Source organism: Acanthochromis polyacanthus, chromosome 4, assembly GCF_021347895.1.
Source record: "Acanthochromis polyacanthus isolate Apoly-LR-REF ecotype Palm Island chromosome 4, KAUST_Apoly_ChrSc, whole genome shotgun sequence".
NCBI lineage: Eukaryota > Metazoa > Chordata > Actinopteri > Pomacentridae > Acanthochromis > Acanthochromis polyacanthus.
In genome coordinates this window covers 13,672,721-13,697,948 of record NC_067116.1, presented here as the reverse complement: position 1 = coordinate 13,697,948, position 25,228 = coordinate 13,672,721, and the positions used below count along the sequence as shown (strand labels likewise).

The following is a 25,228-nucleotide window of genomic DNA, read 5'->3' as shown; positions in this document are numbered from 1 at the left end:
TGTGTGTGTGTGTGTGTGTGTGTGTGTGTGTGTGTGTGTGTGTGTGTGTGTGTGTGTGTGTGTGTGTGTGTGTGTGTGTGTGTGTTCGTAGGAGAGGAGTCATTAATGATCTTTGTGGACAAGCGGAAGTTGAGTCGGACGTCTGAAGTGAGTGAATCCAATGGCACAGCTGTGACACTGGAAGCTCTGCACCAGCTGGCTGCCTCCTACTTCATCGACAGGGAGAGCACCCTGCACAAGCTGCACCACATCCAGATCGCCTCTACTGCCATCAAGGTAAAAGCCTGCTTCTTTCTGGGCTTCTGTCAGACACAGTGAGACTCAGAAATTTTGTACAAGCTTTAAATTTCCTCCCATTGCTGGATTTTTCCATATACACTACTAGTCACAAGTTTGGACACACCTCCTTATTCAGTGGTTTTTATTTGATTATTTCCTACATTGCAGATTAGTACTGAACACATCAAAACTTTAAAAGAACACATATGGAATTATGTTGTAAACAAAACAGTGTTCCTCTTCAGTATTAATCTCCAATGTAGAAAATAGCACAAATGAATGAAAAGCATTGAATGAGAAGGTGTGTCCAAACTTTTGACTAGTACTGTATAATTACAGCCATTTTATGATATCTTTCTTCTGATTGTTTTCAATGAATGAATGTAGTTATGGCATTTTTCAAAATATGGCAAGTGGTCGTGATTTAATTTCTGACTAAAGAATTAGCAAAATCATGGGCAGTATGGGGCGTTTTAATGCAACTCTACAATCAGCAGATTCAGCTCATTTATTAAAGTGGAGTCAATTACAGTATTTTTTTTTCATCTTTGTGGATTTAATCTCCAAATTGATTCCATATATACCCCTCCAGACACTGTATTTCACCATATTTGGACTATCAGACATTACCTCTAATGACATGAGACTCTTGTTTAAATAAAACACAGAACGATGAGAGCAGAATATCATGGGATCTTTACCTGACTCTGGCTCACTGTTGTTTTTTGTGCTGATGTTTTTGAGATGGTAATTGCACTCATTCTCCCTTCTGGGAATTCATGTTGGAACAAATTAAGAAAACCGCACTCCACAATGGTCAGTACTTGCCAAGCACTTCCCACTTACTACCAATTACTGTATTCAGTTTACAACCCATGGATAGACCCTCAATGGACAACCTTGGCTTGCTTCAAAAGCTGGATATCATTATTAAAACATATTTTAAAGCCCTTGGTTGAGAGAATTAAAACTTTTTAAAGACCAGAACCTCCATATGGACTAATAAAAGGCAGCTTTTTTCCCCTACCGTTTTTAATGAATGGACCATTAAGAGTGAACACATTTGAAGACCTCACCAAATGTTCAAGCCAAGATGCAGTGGCAGTCATTTCAATATTTCGACAGTGCTTTAAAGTGAAATTATCCAGAGGGAATGTCTTCAGTGAGGCAGGTTCTTTCTTACTTCACAGATTTGCGTCAGAAAACTGTTGGGTTACAGAGGTGGCTGCCAAGCTTTTCTTGAAATCACAGGATTACTTTTTCCCCATTTACACTCTTAATGTGAAGATAAGCTTCATAAGTTCATCAAGTTTAAGTTCCACATTTACTGCACAGATATGAGAGTGGAGATATTTAAATTGGTTAAATGTATTTCTTTCTTTGCAGAAGTTAGCTGAAACACAAGACACTTCTGCTCCACTCTGTCTCTTAGTAGCTAAACATATTTCTTTGTTGGCTACAGGCAGGTTTGATTCACACTTTTGACAAAAATTCCTCAAGATTAATTCTCACAGCTCAACAGACAGACTTTTCATCCAAATTCACATCTCTTTCTCTGGTTGAATTGCTCTTGAAGTATTTATTGTAACGAGGTGCATCAGCTTCAGGAATTGGCCTTTCCAACAATGCTGGTTGCTTGTCTGTGCAACTAGGTGTCAACAAGAACAAATATTCTTGAATTTACATCAAATTTAATTACAGTTACAGTTCTGCATAAAGCTCTGTGTATATCTCCACAGCCGTTGCTCAGATCTGAATTACTCCTAAACTCTTCATTGCATGGATATGTAAATATGTACACAATGCAATCATGCATACAATTTGTGTTTATGCATTCGAATGAAATCACAAGTAAGAGTGGAACCAGACTTTTGCATATAATAGAAAAAATAAACAGCTAAACTTACTCTATCCGATGATACAGGTTGTTTCTCTGCTCACCAAAGAGTAGTCTGATTTAAAACCACCGTAAATGGCTGCATTGCCTCCAACAGAAGGCTGATTTACATTCCAATTCATGACAAATACACACAAAATAATGCATTTTCTTTTCACAGTGTTCAAAAAAACACCGGAAGGTCACTTGTAAGCAAGTAGGTAGTGTCAATCCTAGATTCATAAAGCCAATGAGGGCCCCTAGTTTGGTGGGTTAGAGAGAAACATTTGCCTGGCATCTTTCTCTTTTCAGCACTACACACATATTGTGTTCCTGACTGATAAATTATACAGTCTTCAACCGTCATGGCTCGACTGAGAATCCTACTGACGGCTGTGCTACGGGGAGATACAAGTACAACACAACACTTCCATACTACAAAACCCTGACAGAAGGCTCAGATTAAAGCACAAAATATGTTGTTGTCCACACCTCCCAGAAAGTCCCATACACTACTGTTCAAAATTTTGGGGTCATCCAGGCAATTTCATGTTATCCATGGAAACTCACACTTTTTTTTATATGCTGACATTTTAGCAAAAAGGTTTTCTAAACACCAAGTAGCCTTTTAACATGATTAGCTATCACAATGTAGCATTAGAACACAGGAGTGGTGGTTGCTAGAAATGGGCCTCTGTACCCCTATGTAGATATTCCATAAACAATCAGCCATTTTGGTGACCAGATAGATCAGCTGGCTGAGCAGATGACCCATAAAAAGGGGCTATAGTCCCTGACGCAGCAGCCTGGGTTCGCTTCCTGGTCATGGCCCTTTGCTGCAGGTTCTCCCCCCTGTTCTTCTTCTTACTTTCTTGTCAGCCTCTCTACTAACCTGTCTAATAAAGCCGACAAAAAGACCAAAAATAGCTGTTTCCAGCGAGAATAGTCATTATCCCATTAACAATGTTTAAATTGCATATTCGATCAACTAAATGATATCTTCACTGAAAAAAAAAATCTTTTCTTTCAAAAATAAGGACCTTCCTAACCCTATAAAGCCCAAACCATTAAATAATTGACAGAAAATTCCAATTCTTTAAACTTGGAGCCTTTATTGGTCCCTCATAACAAACAAACAAAAATTTCAAATATCATTTTCCATTTATGAGTTTCAATTTGAATCATATTTGATACATCAGGTCACAATGCTCAACGATTGTGTTTTCCCTGAACACACAAAAACAAAATAAATCACAAACAAATCCAACAAATTTGTATTTCCAAACATAAAAAGTGCTACCATTATGCAGTACTTAGAAATCTGCCAATGGAACTGGCTGGGTGGAAGCCTGGAAAACATCACGTTTCAGTTATTTGTACTCATTTTGCGGTTCACAACCTTTTTACTTTGCATGGTGGTAGGCTTGAAAACAGTTTCTCTCCTTGTTCAAGCAAAGATGCACTTTGCATTTCTAACAGAACACATGGGTAAAGTGGCCTGTGCACTTCTTGCATCTCTGTCGGGTTTCCCATGTTGGAAAATGTGAGGGCAGTGCAAACAGAAGCCTGAAACCGTCGCAGAGGCAGGGGCTTCTGCCCGGGCTGCAGTTTCTCCAGGTCTCTTCTGTAACGGATCCATGCATTGATTACTGCCACTGTAACAGTGTGCCACCAAATGTAAATGTACCATCTTCGAGATCTGCAGCTGAACTTGTACAGTGCTGATAGCATATCAAGAAGGTCAACGCCTCCCATGAACCTGTTGTATGAGTCAACAATGGCTGGTCTGGGAACCATTATGTAGGCTTTGGCTTTTCGATCCCAAGCCTCACATAGCCCAGTTGTTCAGCGCCAACAAAAGAAGAGAGCAGGTTCACAGCTTTGTTGTCATACCATCTCACAATGATGTTGTCTTCCTGGTTTACTCTGAAACCCAGCGAGCCTCTTCCCTTTGTCTTCAGTTGTGTCTCATCCATCAGTTGACAGTTCTTCACCCTGTTCATTCGGACTGTACCGATGTAGTAGATTCCTCTTTGTTTCAAATGCTCCACCAGTGGCACTGACCTAAAAAAAATTGTCAGCAAAAACTTTATGATTTTTTCCTGCTGGAAGGGTTGAGGTCATTTTCAGGACAACATCTCCCGTAGCACCAACATCAGATTTCTCTTTGTCAGGATTTTCTCCCCCTTGGCACACGTCAAAGTCATAGAGATAGCCACTCTGCCCAGCACGTCCCCACATCTTGAACCCCCATTTGTGAGGTTTTCCTGGCATGTAGCACCGTAGATTGGATTTTCCTTTGAAAGGCACCATGATTTCATCTACAGCGTGACATTCTTCCGGAGATACGCAAAGAAAGCGTTGCCGTAGTTTCTCTAACCATGGCCTGAGTTTCCACACTTTGTCTTTTTTTGCATCCTCAGACACATTGAGGTTGTCCTGAAAGTGAATCACCGTCAGCAAATTCAGGAATCGACCCCGTGACATCACATCACAAACAGCAGGGTACCTTGTCTCCATCTCCCAGTAGGCTCGTACATTGGGCATCTGTACTAACCCCATGTGCATGTACATACCCAGAATTTGGTCTATTTCTTGAGCATTTGTGTTCACTGACTTTCCGTTTTTCTGCACACTGTACAAGTTTGTTTCTTCTGCAATTTCTTGTAGCATTTCGTTGGTCACAAAATCTTTAAAATAGATATATGGTGTCCAGTCAAGCCTCTCTTCAGAGTCTTCCTCAACACATTACACAAACTCGACAGATGGAGGTTCAAACTGTTTTCTTTTCCACTGATACATCTTCCTTTTCATGTTACCCCTTGCCGACTGCTTCAGTGTTGTGGCCCCTAATTTTGTTGTGTCTTCTGGGACTTCTGGGCTTTCATCATCATCACTACTGTCTGGGTTTTCCACCTCATCATCATTACTGCTATCTGGGTTTTCCCCAATCTTTGCAGTAGGAGTCCATTCCTCGTCCTCCACATCATCGTCATCATCATCATCATCTTCCTGTAGCTGCTCCATGTCACTTGAATTCCCGTCCATGATCATTTTGAGAGCATCTTCAACAGTGTATCTTTTTGCCATCTACAAACAGACATGCACATAAAAACAGATTGTGATTTTATTTGAATTGGTAGTTTTTAATGAAAAGCAGTAAGCAAAAATAAGTTACAAGAAATCGTATCATGGCGACACCAAACTAGTCATCAATCATGATAATACAGCAAGCTACATATCTATCTATTTACTCTAAATGTACCAAATTATGTAATTTAAAAAAAAAAGACTGTATGCTGCTTGATGTTTTATTAAATGCATGAAATACAAGAAAATGACAGTTGACTGTTTTAGTGTTTGTTGACCTTATATACCTGCTGTATCAAATTTGATCCGCCATTTTCAACACGGTTTTACTAAAACATATATTATGAAATTTTAAGTTTTTTCACATTGCATGAACCCAGTAACTGTTTCTATTGATGTTTCAGTAAAAAAAAAAAAAATTTTTCTTACCTTAACCTTTTCAAACTTGGCAAAGTTCTTCTTGAAAAACCACATGTGCCCAATTCCTGAGCCATGGCAATCTTGAAGTGTCAGTGGAAGGACCACTAATGAGTGACTGACTACCCCCTGTTTGTTTATCTGTGCACTGCATGTATCTGATTGTATACATCAGGTTTTTCAGGCAAAAAAAATACCACACTGCTCATGTGGAGGGCTGACAAACTCATGTATCAAATATGATAGGTTTGGCGTTATAGGGCTAAGTGACCTCAAACATTTCTGAGTGGTAGTGTACATTCTTTCTTTCTGCTAGAATGTAACTGTGAGTCAGTGTCTCCAAAAATAAATCCATGTTTTATAAAGTTCATTTTCTTATTTGATGCTATATGAGTAAGGTAAAATAACTTTACTTAGATTGGGTAGCCTTCATCATAATACTGCCAATAACAACCACTTGGTTGTGAAACAGGTGATATTCATGTAGCTGCTGCCAGACTTTATCAAATCTAAATCTAAAATATGTACATTTACTAGAAGAAATATGCCGCTTAACTGAATGATCTGCTTGATATTATTCAGCTGTATGATTAAGAGTATATGCTTCCTTGCGAGCATTGCATTGTGTTCACTTTACGGTGCTTTGATGTGACATTTGAGTGAACGTGTCTGCTCACCGAACAACACAGAGTTCAACCAAGAAGAGAGCTGAAGCGAGCAGCATTGTTTACTTCCCTCCTCGCTCATTCATGTGTGTTTTCACAAGCTTGTATATAGAACAGCCTGCTGTGCATATCAAGATATGCTTATGATGTAAATATCACCCCACATCTTTTACTGCTTAATACCTTCAGGGTGTGTTCATTCATCACTCTGTCAGCTGTTATCAAGCCCAAAGAACTGAATAGGCAGAGTTTGCCCTTCGCAGCAGACTTCCCTTTGTTTTCTGAAGAATCTGTTCTCTCACGTGGCTTTAATTTTGTTTGCACTTGCTTGTGGTAAACAACAGATTAACGTCACAGAATGCAGGTAATGACAGCAATCTGCAAAACCACCATTCTGAGACACTGTCAGCTTCTGCAGTCTGCTTGTCATGTGATTGCACCTGTTCCTGCAGGGACAGTTTCGTCATTGAATGCATCAGAACCAGAAAACTCAGGCTAGACTAACAGATCCATGTTTGCATCGGTCACTATCAGTTGTATTTAAATCTGTGGTGGGATTTGTTTTCTTGTGTGTTTGATGCGAGAGGACATTTACACTTTGAAGACAAAAAATAATCTGAAAATGTCTTCTGATGAGATGCATCCGGCACATAAGGGTCCCAAAGTGAGCGCTGAAATTAATTTGGCTTTGGCAAGAGAACAAAACAAAAACAATAAATTAAAAAGATTTAATAAAACATTGTAAAAATGTTCTCAACTGAAAAGCTTTAATCACCAGCAGTTGCAAAGTGTAAACCTGCACCGTTTAAGTGACGGCATCTGTTCCAGGTGTCATTACAAGACATGGAAGAGGTCACATGATCCAAACCAGCTGTAGGAAACACATACTTAAGTACTGGCACAACAAAACACAATACAATTATTCTGACATATTATGTTAGCATAATTGTCACTAATGACAGTATTATGTGTTATGTGGAACCGAAGCCATAAACAATTTTTTTCTACTAACTATTTGGCCTAGAGCCCAGGGTGATGTATTCAAATTGCTTGTTTCCCTTTGACTAACAGACCGCATTACAATGACAACAGAACAGAAAACACACAACGCAAGCTCACATTGGAAGCCCCAGAACTAACAACTTTGGCACAGATGTTTGTTAAGGACAGTCAGGTAATTGGTTGTCAAAGTCTTTGCTGTTTGTATCCATTTTGTTGAAAATCTGGTCATTAGAACTGTTTCTCAACCAACATAACCTGCTTTTTATGAAAGTGTGATAATAGAGAAACTCTAATATGATAAAATGAGTAGATGTTGGAACAAGGAAGAAGCTCTGTTTTGGTTCTCGTCTTACACTCATGTTGCTAAGACTTTGAAGTGTACAAGGAAATGAACCAACCTTATCAGATGCTGTCTGCCTTGTAAATGGCTGTTATCATCGCACATCATTCCTATACATATGAGCCAGTAGGGACTCTTCAGTAGGCCACTATTGTCATTACATTATTTAATGGCAGTGAAACCTTGATTTTACAATTAGAAAGAGGAAAAAAAAAAGTTCACATTTAGAAGTTGGAGGGGATGGAGTCACCTGATTTTTCCAGTTGTGTCTTGAACTATTCTTGCGATATTCTTCTTTGACATACACAGCCATTCAAAACTATGGTGTCACTCAGACAAGTTCATGTTTTCCATGAAATCCCTCTGTACCCCATGTAGATATTCCATTAAAAATCAGCCATTTCAAGCTAGAATGGTCATTTACCACATTAACAATGTGTAAACTGTATTTCTGATTAAATTAACATCATCTTCATTTAAAAAAAAACTGCTTCTCTTTCAAAAATGAGGACTTTTTTAATTGACTTCAAACTTTTCAACAGTACTGTAAGTCTTGCTTTAGCTTCTTCATTGACTCGCTGTATTTCACTCGGCTTGTCAGGTTTAGACACCAAAACCACTAGGTTAAGTTTTTTTTTTAAAAAAGGAGGTTTGCATGGTGATGACTCCACTGGAGATTTTGCATGCACTTTTCACACAACAAGGAGGTCAGCTATGTTATCAGGGTTACTTTCTGTTTATCAGTGATCAGAACAGGTCATAACGGTCCTTCTGACCTACAAGAAGGTGGAGGAGGTACCTTCTGGCCTTTATGTATTGGAATAATGTGGGATGATAAATGTCATTCAATGACATAAAGGCTTAAAATGTCCTAACTGGGTGAATAAACAGTGGTGAGTACTATACATGCATTACATCAGCTGCATTTGGTCTGATTTTAAATTGTCAGGTTTAAATTCATGTTACAACTAAACGCATGAACAAGAATTACTCATACAGTGTGTTTGAAAACCCCTTTCCAGTACTCAGATATTCAATTTCAAAAGTTGCATTTGAGGTCTGAGTAGCACAGGACGGATTTTCCACTGGCACACACAGACATGTTCAGATGTTCTGTAATGCCTGGTCAACATTTTCTATTATGCGACACGCCTGCTTTGTAGAATGCTGGAATAGTACGCTGTGAAGGGGACATCATCCAAAGACCAGGTAGTAAACAAACACTAAGCAGTTGTCGCTGTGCCGCACGGAGCCAACAGGAGCTCTGAGACAGAACTCTGTTTGAAAAGCAGAAACATGACTGCGTAATTCCCTCGATCTGACTGTGCAGCTGCAGTTTAAAAAAAAACTAAATTGCTTGCCTTTCTCTGAGATGCAGCCCATTTTTCATTGACTTGTCCTTAGTGATGCCCCACGATGCAGTCCATCAGAGATAAAACTGTACATTCTCTAAAGTGAATTGGCAAGAGGACGTTGAGCTGATTTGGCAGCCACCACTGAACCAAAGTGCTGCTAAAAACCTCTCTGATTGAGATGAATAGAGAAAAAGCCCTCTGGGGTACATTTGTTTGTGAGGCATTTTCAGGTGACTGATGTAAAATATTCACAGCGTCAGCAGGCTTTAATTCCGAACATGGGTTTTTACTTCACCCCAATGAAGACAGATGCCAAAACAAAGCTGCCTTTAAGAAGAGCACTGGTCCCCTGGTTTTAAGAGATAACATATTTAAATGGTAGAAATGCCTGGCCTGAAGGCCTGCAGGACTGAGTGCAGCAGCTCTGCAAAAATAATCAGAGACGGGAAAAATGAGATAAGAGTGCAGGAAAAAATGGCGCTGCTGTTACATAGTGTGATGAATCAGCCCCTCCATTCCAGTAATTTCCTTTGAGAGCCTCTGTCATTTGTCAAACATTTTGTGGAATGAGTAAAGGTGTCATATGCGACTGAACAGAAGAGATGAGACGAGGACAGAAAGGCCTTATTTAGCAGGCCTTTTAGCCTGGGATCGTGGTGCGGCAGGTACACAGGAAAAGCTGCATCAATCACCCAGCTTACCTTTTATTTTCAGCGCGAGCTCGTCTCCGTTGAAGATTCATTAAACCAAAGTTGAGAGGAGAATATCATTGATGGGGAGGAGAAGTGATAAGGAATGTTTGACCCAATTTGCAGTGCCAGCCTTGAATGTTCAGTCAGTCATGCAGTGTTACACTTCATTTGTCATAGCAGGAGAAAACACAAGTAGGACTGAAGCATCAGAAATCAGATAACAGCTGCTGAGCAACAGTTACAGAGAACACGACTCCCGAAGTTTGGACCGGTTTTGAAGGCAGGATAAACAAAACAAAACCAAATAAAAACAAAGCACTCTATCTTCTGTTATCATTGGAACGCATGAATAATTCATAAGATTTTTCTTTCTCTGCGTCTTCATTATTCAGAAAGGATGATAAATGTTCCACTTTTTGTCATTTCACCATGTCTTCAATCCCTTTAAATTTCAACATGATAAGTTTCCTCCCCTGATGTGCTGTAGATGAGGGGGCCTCCGATAACTGGATAGTAAGTAGAGGGAGGATAGCTCGTGGCTTTAGTCTGATTTCTGACTTCGTGTGTTAAGATTTTTTAAGGATGTCACTTCTTCCAGCTATTCCTCTTTAATCTCCAGCTGGTTAAAAGAAATGAAGCCTGAAGAGCAAAAACAAAATACACAAAATCAAATTTGCTCCCTTGGAACCTCTTCAAGTGACTTGTACTTCCTGTAAAATAGCCTAGCTTGGCTTCCCTCAGTGAACATAACACCATATACAGTATTAAATTGCACTTTCTTCTACCAAAGGTCTCCCTCTGCTCCCCTGTGGCTCCAAGTGGCTTTTTCTCTCTCTCTCTTCTTCTGAAGGCACACAATAATCTCATTCTGATGCTATTTTCTTCCTCTTCTCCTTTTTCTTGCTTATACTTTATAAGCTTATCCCTCTCTGGTTGACATTAGAGTGTAAGCCAGAGCAACAAAGTGGTCTTAAAACATGCAGTGAAATCCTCAAAGACTGAATAAACAGGCGGAAACGTATCTCAGATGCAAATGTGGATTTGCACATCTCCTATACCGTGGTGATTAAGCCAACGACAATTCTTGAAGGTGCAGCGAATGAGGCAATTTTGAGATGAGCGATGATTTTCATGAAACATTAATGCTGGCTTGTACTTTTTTTTCTCCGGCAAGCGGAAAGTGCAGACATTTAAAGTCCATTGTTGGCGAAACATCTGACAACACAAGCTCACTAAGTGACATTTTATGCTGTTTTGTAGAATTATTCATATGAGGGATTCGCAGCAGTGATGAATCTTCATCAGTAAAATGCTCTCGCCTAACTGGTCCTATAATAATATTAAAGCCTTACATTTTTAAATAATGGATGTGCCTCAGAGCCTTCTGTATCAGTGGACCATGTTAACAGGCTAAGTGCTGTGTTTCCCTGCAAATACTTAACACCAGTGGCACACAGGCTATCATCCATCTACACAGCCAAGACATGGCATAATCTGATTTAGATAAGACAGGTATTTTAATAGCCAACTTGTAGCATAATTTCCTTTTATCAAGTTGCTTTCATTCGATTTTTTAGCGGTAAATATTCAGTTCTAGGTTCTCAGTGAAATCAAATACAACTAAAGATATACTTCATCCTTCCTATATTGAATGATCAACATTTACTTTTTTGCTTTTCATTATGCTTTCCCAGCATTATATACTTGCCTTTGCAACAACACCCATACTTACTGTTGTAGCAAATAAAACATATTTGAACTTGAGAGAGAAACTGAGGCACCTTTTTTTTTTTTTTTTTGCTTTTCTGTGTGTGTGTTTGACCTCTCTAGTGGGAGAACTCAGCTCCGCTATATACGTCCCTCCGCTGTAGAAACTGAGTAAAACCAGCAGCTGTGCAGTGTTCAATCCCGTTACGATGCCAAATACTGGCTCTGGCTCTCACCTGCTCCAGAAGCTGAAATGACTCGTTCTGAGCCAGCGCACTTGTGTGCTGGGCCGCTGTGTGCGATCTCAGAGGGGAGCTACGTCAACTTTACAAGCAGCAGTGTTGCCCTGAACTAATGTGTGTGGCAGAAGACAGAGTCGTGTTTTTACATACAGAGCTGAGAAGGATGCCTTCAGGGCTCACTTGGGAATTTTTGCCTGTTTGATTTTACAGAGAAATGAAAAAGAAAACAGGAAAAAAGCAAGAGGAGAGACACAACACATGTCAATAGTTCCATACGGGGCACAGAAGCACACTGGATAATGAAATTATATGAATCACGCATGCAGTGGCATTTGTAGATCTAAGTGCCCATGGGAGATTTTAGATGTCCTAAATGTGAGAGTAATTAGAAATAATTGTATTCATCATTCACATAAACTTCCACAGACTTGGAGAATAAATTTGCCAAGGAAAACTGCAGTTGTTGTGGCAGTTTGCAGTAAAAAGGCAAATACTGGAATACTTAATTGTATGTTAGTTTTTCCATTAATATGGCACCTGTCTGTAGAATGTAAAACATTGTAACTAACACAAATTCACCTGCTGCCTTAAAAATTTAATGAACTTAAATAATCATTTCAACATGTACAATCAGCTGAGTTAACTGAATAAGTCCAGATTTAATGACATTAAGTTATTAAATCAAATCAACTGTGCACTCTCTCAGACAATTGTTAGAGAGAATTACTTTTTAAAACATTTTGTCAATTTAAGGAGTCAGTCTTTATTTGATATTGAGAATTATCAGCTGCAACGTTGAACCATTTCATACAGTAAGAAAATATGAGAGGCTGCTTCGCCTGACTTTGTTTTAAAATTAATGTACACGAGATGGACTGATTAATACTGACCTTCCTTGTGGTCTGCACTGTTCTTCATCATTATGTAGAAAAACAATCCGGATTTAATTCACCTTTGAATGACACAGCAAGTTTTTTTTTTTTTATTTCGGATGGATTCTTTAAGCTACAAAAGGGAAGTGTTTTGATTAAAATCGCAGACGAATGTGAATCCAGTTAAGCATTCATAAAGTTAAAAGACCTTGAACCAGACTATTGTTCAAAAGTTCTAAAACTGTCTAAGAAGCAAAGATAGATATCAATCCATACGTTATCGATACACCACTTAATCCTCATTAAGGTCGCAGCGGGCTGGAGTCTATCCCAGTTGATTTTGGGTGAAGTAAATATGTTAAGTTGAATTAATTTGAAATAACAAAACGTATATATCTCATGGAGATAAAATCTTTAGCTGCGGTTCAGGATGACACCTCAGTCACTCCGCTTCCTGTCGTACGTCTATGCATACTTCTCGTGCCCCACCCACCCTCCCTTTACTTCTGTCTCATCTTCCTGTCTTCTCCCTGTTCTAGGGATTCTGCTGGCCACTGCTGATCTCTGACTAATCATTTCCCCGCACCTCATCAAACATAACATTCATTTGCATCCAATGAACAATCAAGCTTCAAACTGATGGTGTGGTCCTTGCTAATGAATATCAAGTTAGCAAGAAAAGATCAGTTGATTTCCCTAAATTTCTGTTTAATGTTTCACAATGGATCTCTCCATCATTTTTATATGCCTATCTGCACAGTAATATAACAGACACGGCTTGGCTTTCTATGGAATGCCAATGGAGAGGCCAAACCGGATAACAAAGCATTTTTGTTTAGGCTGTGGACCGAGAGCCCACATAAAACTGCCACCTTGGACACTACACAGAGCGGGGAATCGTCCCGTTCTCAGGAAGAAACTCCATTAGTGTCAGAGGTGAATTACAGCAGGACCGCTGTGATTCACCCCCACCATTGACAGTTCTCAGGAGCAAAGCATGCTACACTCATTTCTTTTGAGCATAAGTGTGAATCTCAGACCTCTTGCGGAGGGGTGAAGCTTCATACAGGACATTAACACTTTGGAGGAACACAGCTTAAAAGACACAGTTGACTCTCATGCAATTGTGAATGTTTCTGATCCCCCTCCCTTCCTAGGCATGCAGACACCCTAGCCTCCCCTGTAAGGAGGGCATCTGATAACAACCATAAACCTTTTTTTTTGCCACATATCTGAGAAAAGCCTGGTTTGAGGCTCACATTTTTACACTGAAACATACATGGACTCAATAACTGTTTTCATGCATACCAAAGTTACAGTAAGGAGTTCCTTTATCACATATCCAAAATTCACATCTGCAGGTGATATGGGGACAAAGTTAAGGTTTTAATGAATTAGTCACATTTCGTGCATGGACCCACAGTGCCACTTAGCAACATCGGAGGACGCGACCATGTTGGGACAAAATCCATAATAACCATTGTATCATCATCAGAGGTGGGTAGAGCAGCCAAAAAGTGTAATGGAGTAAGAGTAGTGTTTCTTCTTCACAAATCTACTCAAGTAAAAGTAAAAAGTATAGCAGAGTGAAACTACTCTCAGATAGCCTAGCCGCGCTAGACAACCCACGGCAACGAATTTAATTCTCTGCCAGGGTGGGTCTAGTTACCCTCCATAAGGCTCGAGGTTGGATGCTCCTAAAACTGGCCGGACCAATCACCATGAAGTGTAGAGTCAGAAGGCGGGCGTAACTAAGTGACGACAGAGGCGCGACGATTCTGACAGAAACAACCGGAAACAACTAGCCTAGCCGCGCTAGACAACCCACGGTAAGGAATTTAATTCTCTGCCAGGGTCGACAACAAAAACGACAACAGTCGTTGAACTCCATTAGCACAGACTCTGAATAATCTTTCTGTTAACATGTCTGTAATATACTTGAGCTTCAACCATTGACTGTATAAATAAGGCTTCACCGAACTACCGCATCCTCTGATTTCCGGCGCTCTAGGAGCCTATTCGTTGCGCTGATTGGTTGTATACCTACCCAATTGCTGCAGATTGATTTGATAGACAACCTTTTAGCCCGCCTCCCTCCCTGTCGAGCGTGCCTAGACCCTTGCGTCTTCAGAGCATGGGTCTAGCGCGGCTAGGCTAACTCTCAGAAATACATTTTTTTTTCCGAAAAGTTGCTCAAGTAAATGTTACAGAGTAACTGTAATGCATTACTACCCACGTCTGATCGTCATCAATTAAGAGTGTAAAATGTGAAGTCGGTGTCATTCATAACCATACACATGAAATGTAACACATATTCTCACAATAACATATATTTTTAATATTTAAAACACATTTGATATATAGTTTGTATGTTTGAGGTAACTCACTTATTCGTTAAAATGTATAATCTTGATTTATGCTTATGTATTATTGATGGCTCATGGTGAGAGATGGACAGATCGTATTTGCACGTATATGTTTCAATTCAATTTACCAAATGCAGTTTGTCCTCTGTCTGGGGAATAAAGAAAGAGTAATCAGTTTACTAAAAGTCGCAGGAAATTTTCCCTCCTCCCTAAAAAGACGGCTCAAAGGATAAAAGGCTGGACAGCGCCTTTGTTTGGTCTTTTGGCTTCTTTCTCTTGTCCTGAACGCACATCCTTACGTCGCTGCTCTGACACCTCGTCTCCGTTGTTTCTCTTGTCTAGACACATATCGTTTTCTTTAAATTTTTCATCCTCTGAAATTTTACTTTTCTCGGTGTTCTTTTCATTGGCGCCTTTTATTTTTGAGACATATTTAGACACTGCTCACCTTCATTACAAGCCTGAGCGTCTACGTTTTAATCTGCTTTTCAATAAGAATTAATAGAAATCATATTTTACCTTTTTCTAAAATTTCAACGCATCTCTGCTCTCAGTTTTCACCATCCTTTTGTATTACTGGGCTAACGTCAACTGAAAACATAATGAGAGCCACCGTTAAGCAAGTTATTTTTCCATCAACCCTGAAGACTGCGCACTGAACACCGGTGGCCTGACGCTCATCACCTGCGGGCCTAGATCAGACATCTGCTGGCAGACCTCCGATGCTGCGCTGAGAGCTCCGATGGCAGAACTCGTTGCCTAGCGACCACACGATGCTCTGGGACGGCCTGGATGCATCATGAGAAAGTTTTCCATTGTGTTCCAGCCAAAAAGAGGTTCTGCTCAGTGCTAAACAAACGTAGGAAGAGCTAACCTCTATCTGTTCCTGATTTGGTTTGATGTTGTAATAACTTGATGATATTTAAACTTATTCACTCTTAAGCATATTCACTCTTAATCATATTGATGCAACGTGTTAGATCATTCGCTATCTATTGTCCTTCACCAGAATTCTCTTCCTGTTTATCTGATTCCACACATTCACCAAACACACACACACACATGCACGCACACATACACGTCATATTTTTCGGTGTATATAGCTCACCTGTGTTGTCTTAGTAGAATAGTTTTTCATTTAGACCAATTCATGGTCTCGTGCATTTCTTTGTGTGGGAACTGAGGTCAATTTAATCAGAATTTTAGACTTCCAGATATTAGACTGATCAACTTCATTTTAATCAAAGTCTCCTTGAGTTTTTGTTTAAATTATTGATTTCCTCAGACAAACTGAGGATGGTGTCCCTTTATTAATGAGTGCAAACGTAACTACTTTAGTGGTTACTGCTGCAGTAATCAGCCACAACATTAAAACCATCCACCTAATAATGCGCTGGCTCTGAATGTGCTGCCAAAACAGCTCTGACCCATGGGGTCATGGAAGCAGGACCTCTGGAGGTGTACTGCAATATGTGGCACCAGGACACTGGCTGTGGATCCTTTGGGTCCTGCGGGTTGATGGGTGGGTCCTCTGTGGATCAGGCTTGTTCTGGCGCATCTCTTGGATGCTTGATCGGTTTGGAATCTGGGGAGTTTTGGCAAAATGAGGGCGGCATTGTCCCGCTGAAAGAGACCACAGTTGCCTGGGTGTGCTGTTGCCATGAGGGCGCTTGCTTAATCTGAAACAATGATTAGGTGGATGGCAGAGTAAACATGTACACTATTGTTCAAGAGTCACTTAGAAATGTCCTTATTTTTGAAAGAAAAGCATTTTATTTCAACGAAGATAACACTGAACTAATCAGAAATACAGTCTACACATTGTTAACGTAGTAAAGGACTATTCTAGCTGGAAATGACTGATTTTTAACAGAATATCTCCATAGGGATACAGAGGAACATTTCCAGCAACCATCACTCCTGTGTTCTAATGCTACATTGTGTTAGCTAATGGTGTTGAAAGGCTCATTGATGATTGGAACACGCTTGTGCAGTTATGTTAGCACATGAATAAAAGTGTGAGTTTTCATGGAAAACATGAAAATGCCAGGGTGACCCCAAACTTTTGAATGGTAGTATATATGGATGGTGGATCAAAGTTTTCCCAACAGAACATTACATTGAAGAGTCGATTGCTGTCATTCATGTCACCTTAAAAACTATCGATACAGATTCATACTTTAAAACTTCAACACTGATCTGGGGAGTGATTTTCATTTGCAAGCTCAAAAAGGCTGCAGATTCACAGCTTCTGTTCACAGATGTAATTGGCGGAAAACAGACAGGTACAGTGCAGGAGAAAAATTACCTAAAAGGTCAAAATCGGAGCTTAATGGAACATTGAAATGGGCATTAACTTCTGTACGAACAGACTTGAGTGGAATGATTGGAGTGTGAGTTTGTGAAAATTGCCAGTGTCAGTTCTGCTGCCATACTGCCATGGTCGGTGCACAGCGCTCCTGCAGTCCACTCGCAAAACCTGAAACCCTGTCTTGTTTTGTAACAGTTTGAAAATGATTACTTTTTGTGATTCACTGCTGCTATCACAGAAACATGTAGGGCAGGATGACATTTCAACACCATCACCTGCACTCCGGTGGGGATTGTATTACAATGATGTGATTATCTTATGTTTTAGTTTTAGATTTCTGTTATTCAAATGAATTATTTTGATTTATTATTCTGTGATAAGAAATACTTCGATTACTGCAGTGATGGTACTTTACAGGTTGATTAGGCAGCCTCAAAGACACTAAGAAAAAGATATTAAGAATTTACATAAGGAATGTTTTTAGGCTTAATAAATTCTAGAGGAGTATTTAGACAGTGAGAAGACATCAAACGGCGTTCCTGGAGGGCAGAGTTAAATTCATCTTGATAAGATAAACAAGTCACGTCCACAGCGAGTATGAGCATCGCAAACTGCTTATTCTAGGAAAGCCTTTAAGTGCAATTAAATGTTCCATTAAATGCAGCTGTTAGTTATTCCAACACAGTCAGCACAATTATCTTGTACTCAATTATAGTACATTAATAATTCCCCCACTAACTGATCCATGTCATTTACATATCGCATTTTTAGAATAACTTGTATGTTTTCTCCCTTTTAGAAAAATAAAAAAATTAAAATGCCCATGGAAGTCTTGAAATTAGTCAGATATAAAAAAAATCCTTTTTTTTTTTACATTTTGAGGTTGCTTTCTAATAGAGAAGGCTGACTGTGTGCACATGCTCTGCTCCACTGGGTTCTTTTTGCAGATGGTCTCATTGCTATGCATAGAAAAGCCATCTTTAGATTTGCATTTGGTCAATTTTCTCCTTTAAGTTGGACATCTGTCTGTGTTAGAAATTAATCTGTGGATCCCTATGGAGGCTGCTCGGATTTTAATTAATTGTGTTAACGCATCAATAATAAAAAGAAGAATGGAAGTCAGCTTCTCTCCCTGTCCCACACATTTTCTTTCCCCGTCTGCCTGTCCTGGGTAAACTGATGATGTCTTTGAATTCAATAGACTATATTTTAGTAACTGTAAATTAAAAAAAAAAAAAACAGTTCCGCAGTTCAGGATTTTTTTAGTGGAAGACTGACAGAGACACTGAATGTATGACTACTACAGAGCTCCCGGCTTTTATTCCTCCTCACGTCTCTGTACTCGATGTTCCTCATTGACCTTGTACTTGTCAAAAGTAGATGTCAAAAGAAACACAACTTTTCTGCCCACAGTGGCAAAAGTCTTCCTTTTCCTCCTGGCTGGTTACCATGGTTGCTGTCATTAATCTAGCAAGGAGATGTAGTTACTTTTATTGGACCTTTGGGAAAATATTAAAAGAAGACACCGTCATGGTGTTTGGCAATAATTCGCGAGTGACAGCTGAGGAGATGGATTTCCCTTCAGGTTGGCAGTTTATCTTTGCTGCCAGTGGACCATGGATACACGCATGCTCTAAATCAAGCTTTTGTCAAGGATGATTGAACTGAGATTGTGAACAATCTAACTATGAGCTCAGAGGAGAGGAGGGGTTCTACGGTGACTTTTTTGTTTAGTTTTTTTGTGCAGTTTGTGATTTGTCAGCACAAATCTGGTTTGTTATTTGAGGATTACATCTTTCAAGACCTCCAGCAAACTTTTTGTATGTCTGTCACAAGAGTTGTTCTGGTTTTCCTTTACGTTTCCTGCTTTGAGGATTTTACACATCGTCTTCAGGGGAGAATTGTGTTCTTTCACAATGTCCTTATCGCCATGTAATCTAGAAAGATAACGGTCTGCCCTTTAAACTTCTGTAGACAGGCTTGTAAGTTTTCTGTACCTGTATGCATGCTGGCCAATGCCATTTTCTTCATTCATACATTTTTGCGTGAATGTTATCAGCTCCTGTAATTTCAATGTTTACCAATTTGCAACTTTTCGAACAAAACTCCCATCGGAGCACGCCTGGGTGATATAAAAGCCGTAGCTGCAGCATCAACAAAAGGTTTTTCTCTTATTTCTCCTCTTCTACAAATGTTTTCATGTCCTTATACACTAGAGAAATATTAGGTGCCCTCATGCTCTGTTGTGAGGGGGCTAGACTGCATGAACACCACAACACAGTTTTTTTGAAAAGACTAAGTACATTAGATATAAGTCCTTGGAATTTTTTCCTCTCCATCTATGGAGTGGATTGGTAGAGTGAGAGTATTTGCCTGAGATTGAATGATTTGAAACCTGGACATTAACTTTGAAGCACAACCCTTTCAAAGTTTTCCAAAAAAATGTCACCTCCCCTTCACATGAATACAAATAACCTAACTTTGATCCAGAACAACTAGTAGTGACTGTATTTTGCAGGACTAAACAGGCCGAGTTTGGCTAGATGGTCCCTGGTACATTAGATACTATGAGTATAACCATCTGCTACATATTCTTACACTCAGTTAATGCATTTTAGACCCCATTTGTCCACAATGTGTCGTATTTCAGCGGTTTAGATTAATTTTGACACCACAGAATGGCCTAATGGCACCAGCAAATTGAAGCAGCTTCCAAAAGCAAGTTTGCCCTTTGTCTTGCTCTCTCAGTGTTATTATACTGAGCTCACATATAAAGAATTTGTTACAGAGTTTAGCCAGCAGAGAATAAGCAGTGAGTTTTTATAGATCACCCGAGCAGTTGCAGAAATAAACACATTCAGCTCGAGTGAAGCTGTGGATCAGTTATCTGCCTAAACAGCCTCTAAAGCTTCATTTGTCCCAGAGAATCATTTCCCCTGGCGCACAGGAGGGGATTAGAAAAAAAAAAAAGAAGAAGCAAGGACAGGTTCACTTTCCTTGTTCATAAGTAAGTACAAGCAAGCAACAGATGCTCCACAAGAAATATTATCTAATCTTCTACACTCTGTTAGATTTGCTGTCATTTAGGTCCTGTTTTCCAAAATGTTACACTAGTATTGGACACTCTTCATAGATTCCACATCTGTTACAAAAACAGCTTTACCATGACTGTTGGCTATTGCTTTTTCTTCACTGTTTGTTAAGAATTATGGTGATTCAGGGTGGGAGTTGACAAGCTCCGAGTACGAATCACAGGTGCTGTTTTCACAAATTTACAGAGGGAACTGCATGTTATTTCACTTGGCTGTCCAACACAGACAAAAGGACATGGGGATGATTACTACAGACTGTTTATTCAGACAAACAGCGGCTTTCAGGCAATCTGGACAGTCCTTGCCTACACAACTCACCGCTTAACTACACACAGGACTGTGCATGCTCATCTTTCTTTAAGTAAACACTCGCTTCCCAAATGTGAAGTGCAAAAAGGCCGGACAGAATTGCCTCCGTGTGCGTCAGTCGATGTGATTTGTTTTCATCTCCTACTCCTACCTGTTCTGTTGAGTCAATTAACCTGACTTCGAGCAGGAGTGTAAAACGAAATGACTTCACCGCCTCCAGTCGATGATTCCTACACTCCTACTCATGACAGAATAGTCAAGATCAAATCTTGTTTCCAGGGATTTTCTCTGTAATTGCTGTTTAATGTGACTTAAATTTGAATCCATGAAGTACCTCTGTAGTCCTTGATTTAAACCTTAGAAACTGATCTCTTTGTATCAGAGTTACATATTTAGAACGTGTTTTTATTCCCATTAATGTAAATATTTCTTGCCACAAATTGGCTTAGATGTAGCTCTCTGGATCTCATAGCCTTTGCCTTTCTCTTTACTAATTCTTCCAATCTCACAGCAGCTCCAGCACACCAGCTCATCCATGACTGCTCACATACTGTCAGCCCACTCAACACTACACACTGGCAAGTTGAAGAATTTGAGGAAGAATAATGATAGAGAAAGCTGCACCTGGGACATGATTGGTTCCTTATATAGGTTTTCTATATGTGAAATCCCGCTGAGTCTGTGTTTTTGACTGTCACTGGTACGCTGTAGCGTCAAGGTGGAACTGCTCAGCCATGGTGTTGGCTCATTCTCTCACGTTGTCCAGCATATGAAAACACCATATGGATAAGTTAAGAACATAAAAAAACTCGATTTTCACCAAGGGGGGTCTTTAAAGTAGGAATAATTGCATACACATTACTGCTGTGTAACAGATTGTTAGATATGCAGAAATACCATAATGGCACATGAAGTGCGGATAAATATGTTGGCCAAATCCTCCATAGACTAAGTGGTATCACACCCTCTGTCAATGTTAAACCAACAACCTCTGCCAACATGTTTGGCGCCTCACTTCATGTCACTGAACTGTTTCTGCGATCTGTACAAGAGTCCTCCTGGGACGAGAGAAACTTGTGCTAACCAAATGTGTTTACTCCTCTCAGGCTGCAGTAATTTAACATCCTCACACTGATAGCCTACTTAGAATGTAATTTATTCTCTCATGAAGATTTTACACCTTCCACACAGCCACATCAGTTTCCTCTTGGTAAAGTTTTTTGTGAAACCTTCCCACGCCCTTCTCTCAATCTCCAATTTGTCAGACTGTCACTAAGCTAAATGCTCTCATTTCAATGAAAAAAGGCAGCTTAACTGGTCATGACTGAAGCAGTCACATCTACTGATAATGTAATCTAATTGTAGTTCTGTTTTCAGCTCCTTCACAGGTGCACCAAGAGTTGCCAAAAGTCATTTGTTATGCCACGTAAGCTCACATTACACACCTTTGACAGAGCTTTGTGTTGTGCGACACTGATTTCAAAAATAAAATCAGAAAATGAGTGGGAGAAATTATGTTGCACTTGATCTTGCTTATTTTTGTGCAACATGTACCACTTGTGAAACATGTGACCCAACCCGGTCTCACGGGGATTCGTGAAACTGTCACGTAAGTTTTAGTTTCGGTTTCGTGCGCACCAACACGATTTCGTCATGTTTATCGTGCCGCTCACCACGAAATGTTTTTCGCTGTGGTAATCACATCTGAAAGTGGTTTATACCGGCGGATTCATGACGATCTAAGCTGTCCATCGGCGTATACTGCTTGTGTGATTGCGTTTGCGGCCGCCGGCCGCCGAACATTCTTGAAATTCCTATGCAAATTGGTAAGTGTACCACCGGCTTATGGTTAGGTTATGGTTAGGGTTATGGTTAGGGTTATGTTTAGGGACGATGTCATGCAAAATATAGCGTTGGATTCGCCACGGTTTTACATTAAAAATATAATATACACATTCTTTTGAAATACGTTCTGAGTGGCACGAAAAGTCCGCCGTTTAAAATACATTGGTGCGCATTTCGTGGTGAGCGGCATGAAAAACATGACGAAATCGTGTTGGTGCGCACGAAACCGAAACTAAAACTTACGTGACAGTTTCACGAATCCTCGTGAGATCGGGCTGTGTGACCAGTATTAAGCAAAATTTTACATGATGAATTTATCACCACAGTGCAGCTCAAAATGTCCTGACAGACAACAACAAGGGATGTTTATCATGAAGGAAGCCTAATTACTGAAGAAGCAGCTTGAGCAGCTTCAAAATTGGCTGATGGTATACAGCTCCTGGTGTAGTGGCCTGTTCCAATTTCACAGTAGTCAGATGGTATGCCACTTACATTTTATCAACGCATCCCGCTTTCCCACAGCAGGGGCTCCTTGATATTGTGTGGCCACTCCTGGCTGATGATCAGACTGTCACATCAGCACCACTAAATACACAATGTGCAAATGTAATGTTAATGATCTTACTCTAACCCGCAAATATATGAATATCTATATATATTCTTTTCTATTACTGTGCCAAGAAATGCGGCAGAGTTATGTGACGATCGGTGTATGTTTGTCTGTCTGTTTGTCTTTCTGTCTGTCTGTTAGCAACATTACTGAAAAACGGAGTAAAGGATTTTGATGAAGTTTTCAGAGAAGGTCAGAAATGGCACAAGGACAAAGTGATTAGAGTTTGGTAGTGATGCGGCTTAAAGTATGGATCTACGGATTTGTTAAAGATTTGTGTATCACTGCGAGACACCAGCGTGGTGTCACTGTAATCATGACAACAAGTGAACACTACCTCATCTGCTTGCTGATGATCAAGATTGATACTACAAATTGACTGTTGCAGACTTTTCGGGACTTCTTAGTCAGAAATGACACAAAGAACAACTGATTAAATTATGGAGCTGTTTCCGAGTCTCAACAATTCTTGCCGCCCGCGACATTTCGGTCACAGAATTCGGTATCCATACACAATTAACACATGCATAACACTGCAAGGTAATTGTTTTTTAAAGATTTCATCCTTCGGAAATCATACAAAGACTGAGCAACCTTGGCGTAGCACTGCTCTCTGAGTGTTTTCTTGTTATTATCATTTCCAGCTTTATTTACAATGGCAATACAGTGCAAGTAAATGTGCTTAAAATCATTGATGAGAGCTCTGGTTCTAGTAGCTTCTTGGATGAGGAATGAAGCCTCTTCAAAAATCCAAAAGAGAAGTCCAGTTGCTTTTTATGGAAGCTCCTAGGATTACTATGACCTAAATGACTGAGAATCAACATTGCCAGACTATTCTGGTCCTTTCTATTGCTGAGCGACGTGTTTAAAAATGTCTGATTGTGAAGCAGACTCATCGATGCCTGTCACTTCAAAAGGTATTTATATATGAACTTGACTTAGCTGACATAGAGTAAGTCTAGCTACAAGGATTAACAACTAACTGAGCAATCGAGCCATCTAATGAGATCTTGATATGTCATTGGTTTTATGGAACACCATCATACATTAGAGAAAGTTTTAACCACATTCCTACTTATATACAAGAAAAGCTTTCAACAAGGCTGCTGCCAGTCTCATTTTATTTCTCGCTGACACATACCACTCCAGGGATTCATACCACGAAGCAAGACATATCCTGGATATCTTTTTGACATCTGGCTTCACTAAGCCTAACAACGGCAACCGTGCATAAGTGGTGTCACAAAGCTGGTTATCAGCTTGGTAAATCAGCCCAGGATTTCTGAATCTAACCATGAGCCCATTCATGTGTAAAAAAAAAAGATAAAAAATGCAATTTTGGCACCAGACGACCAATCATAAATACGAACAGGAGTAGAGTTGCATACTTCTCAAACTGTAACACTAAGCTAATATAAGCAGTTGTTCAAAATAAGCATAAAACAGCACAGCTTCTGCAGCCAAGGCCAGACATGAAATATGTTGCTTGGATGTATTCTTACAGTGTGTAAGACAAGGTTTTGTTTAGGTTGCAACCATGGTGGTGTTAAAGAATCCTGGGAGCATATAGATAACAAATGCAAACATTTGGGGTAGTTACACAACAGCATTAAGTAAATGTAAAACCAATGTGTATTTCAAATGGCTACATAAAGGAGAGAAAGATATCTCAACGGACACCAATATGCTGTGCTAAAAAGGAATGACCTTTAATTATCCACACAACTGCTTTTTCTGAAAACCACAAGTGCCCATGCAGGCACTGTGCCAGTATGATCAAAGTATTCTTATTTATATTTACCTGATGCTGTGGAACGACTTGTAATTGAAAAAGTCGCCTATATGTCACCCAGACGTGGTTTGGCATCAATCCGTCTTGGGAACCCTGTGGATGAAGTTTAATAAACAGCACTAAAGGATCTACATTATTTACAGTATAGATCATGTAGTCAACTCAAAACAATATCCACTGTTTCATAAAACTCCCTCATATAGACTGTGTGAACAAGTGGCCTAGGAACAAAGCAAATGCATCAAGCATCTCTGTTGGACCAAAAACCACCTTTGCGACTTGTGCACAAACCATGTGTTTGCTTTCTCTGTATCACCCACAGCATACATAAAAGTGCCTGTTCCAAAACAACACAAGTCAGCACAA

At 39.8% G+C, this 25,228-nt stretch overlaps 1 protein-coding gene across 2 annotated transcripts in view; it reads left to right on the top strand.

Annotated features, from left to right (window-relative positions):
* LOC110954478 (BMP/retinoic acid-inducible neural-specific protein 3-like) overlaps window positions 1-25,228 on the top strand; it is a 73,763-nt gene that overhangs the window by 28,828 nt on the left and 19,707 nt on the right. For both annotated transcript variants that reach the window (XM_022199031.2, XM_022199030.2), the window contains exon 4: window positions 92-276. In XM_022199031.2, the coding sequence (XP_022054723.1) occupies window positions 92-276 (185 nt within the window). The remainder of the gene's footprint in view (window positions 1-91; window positions 277-25,228) is intronic.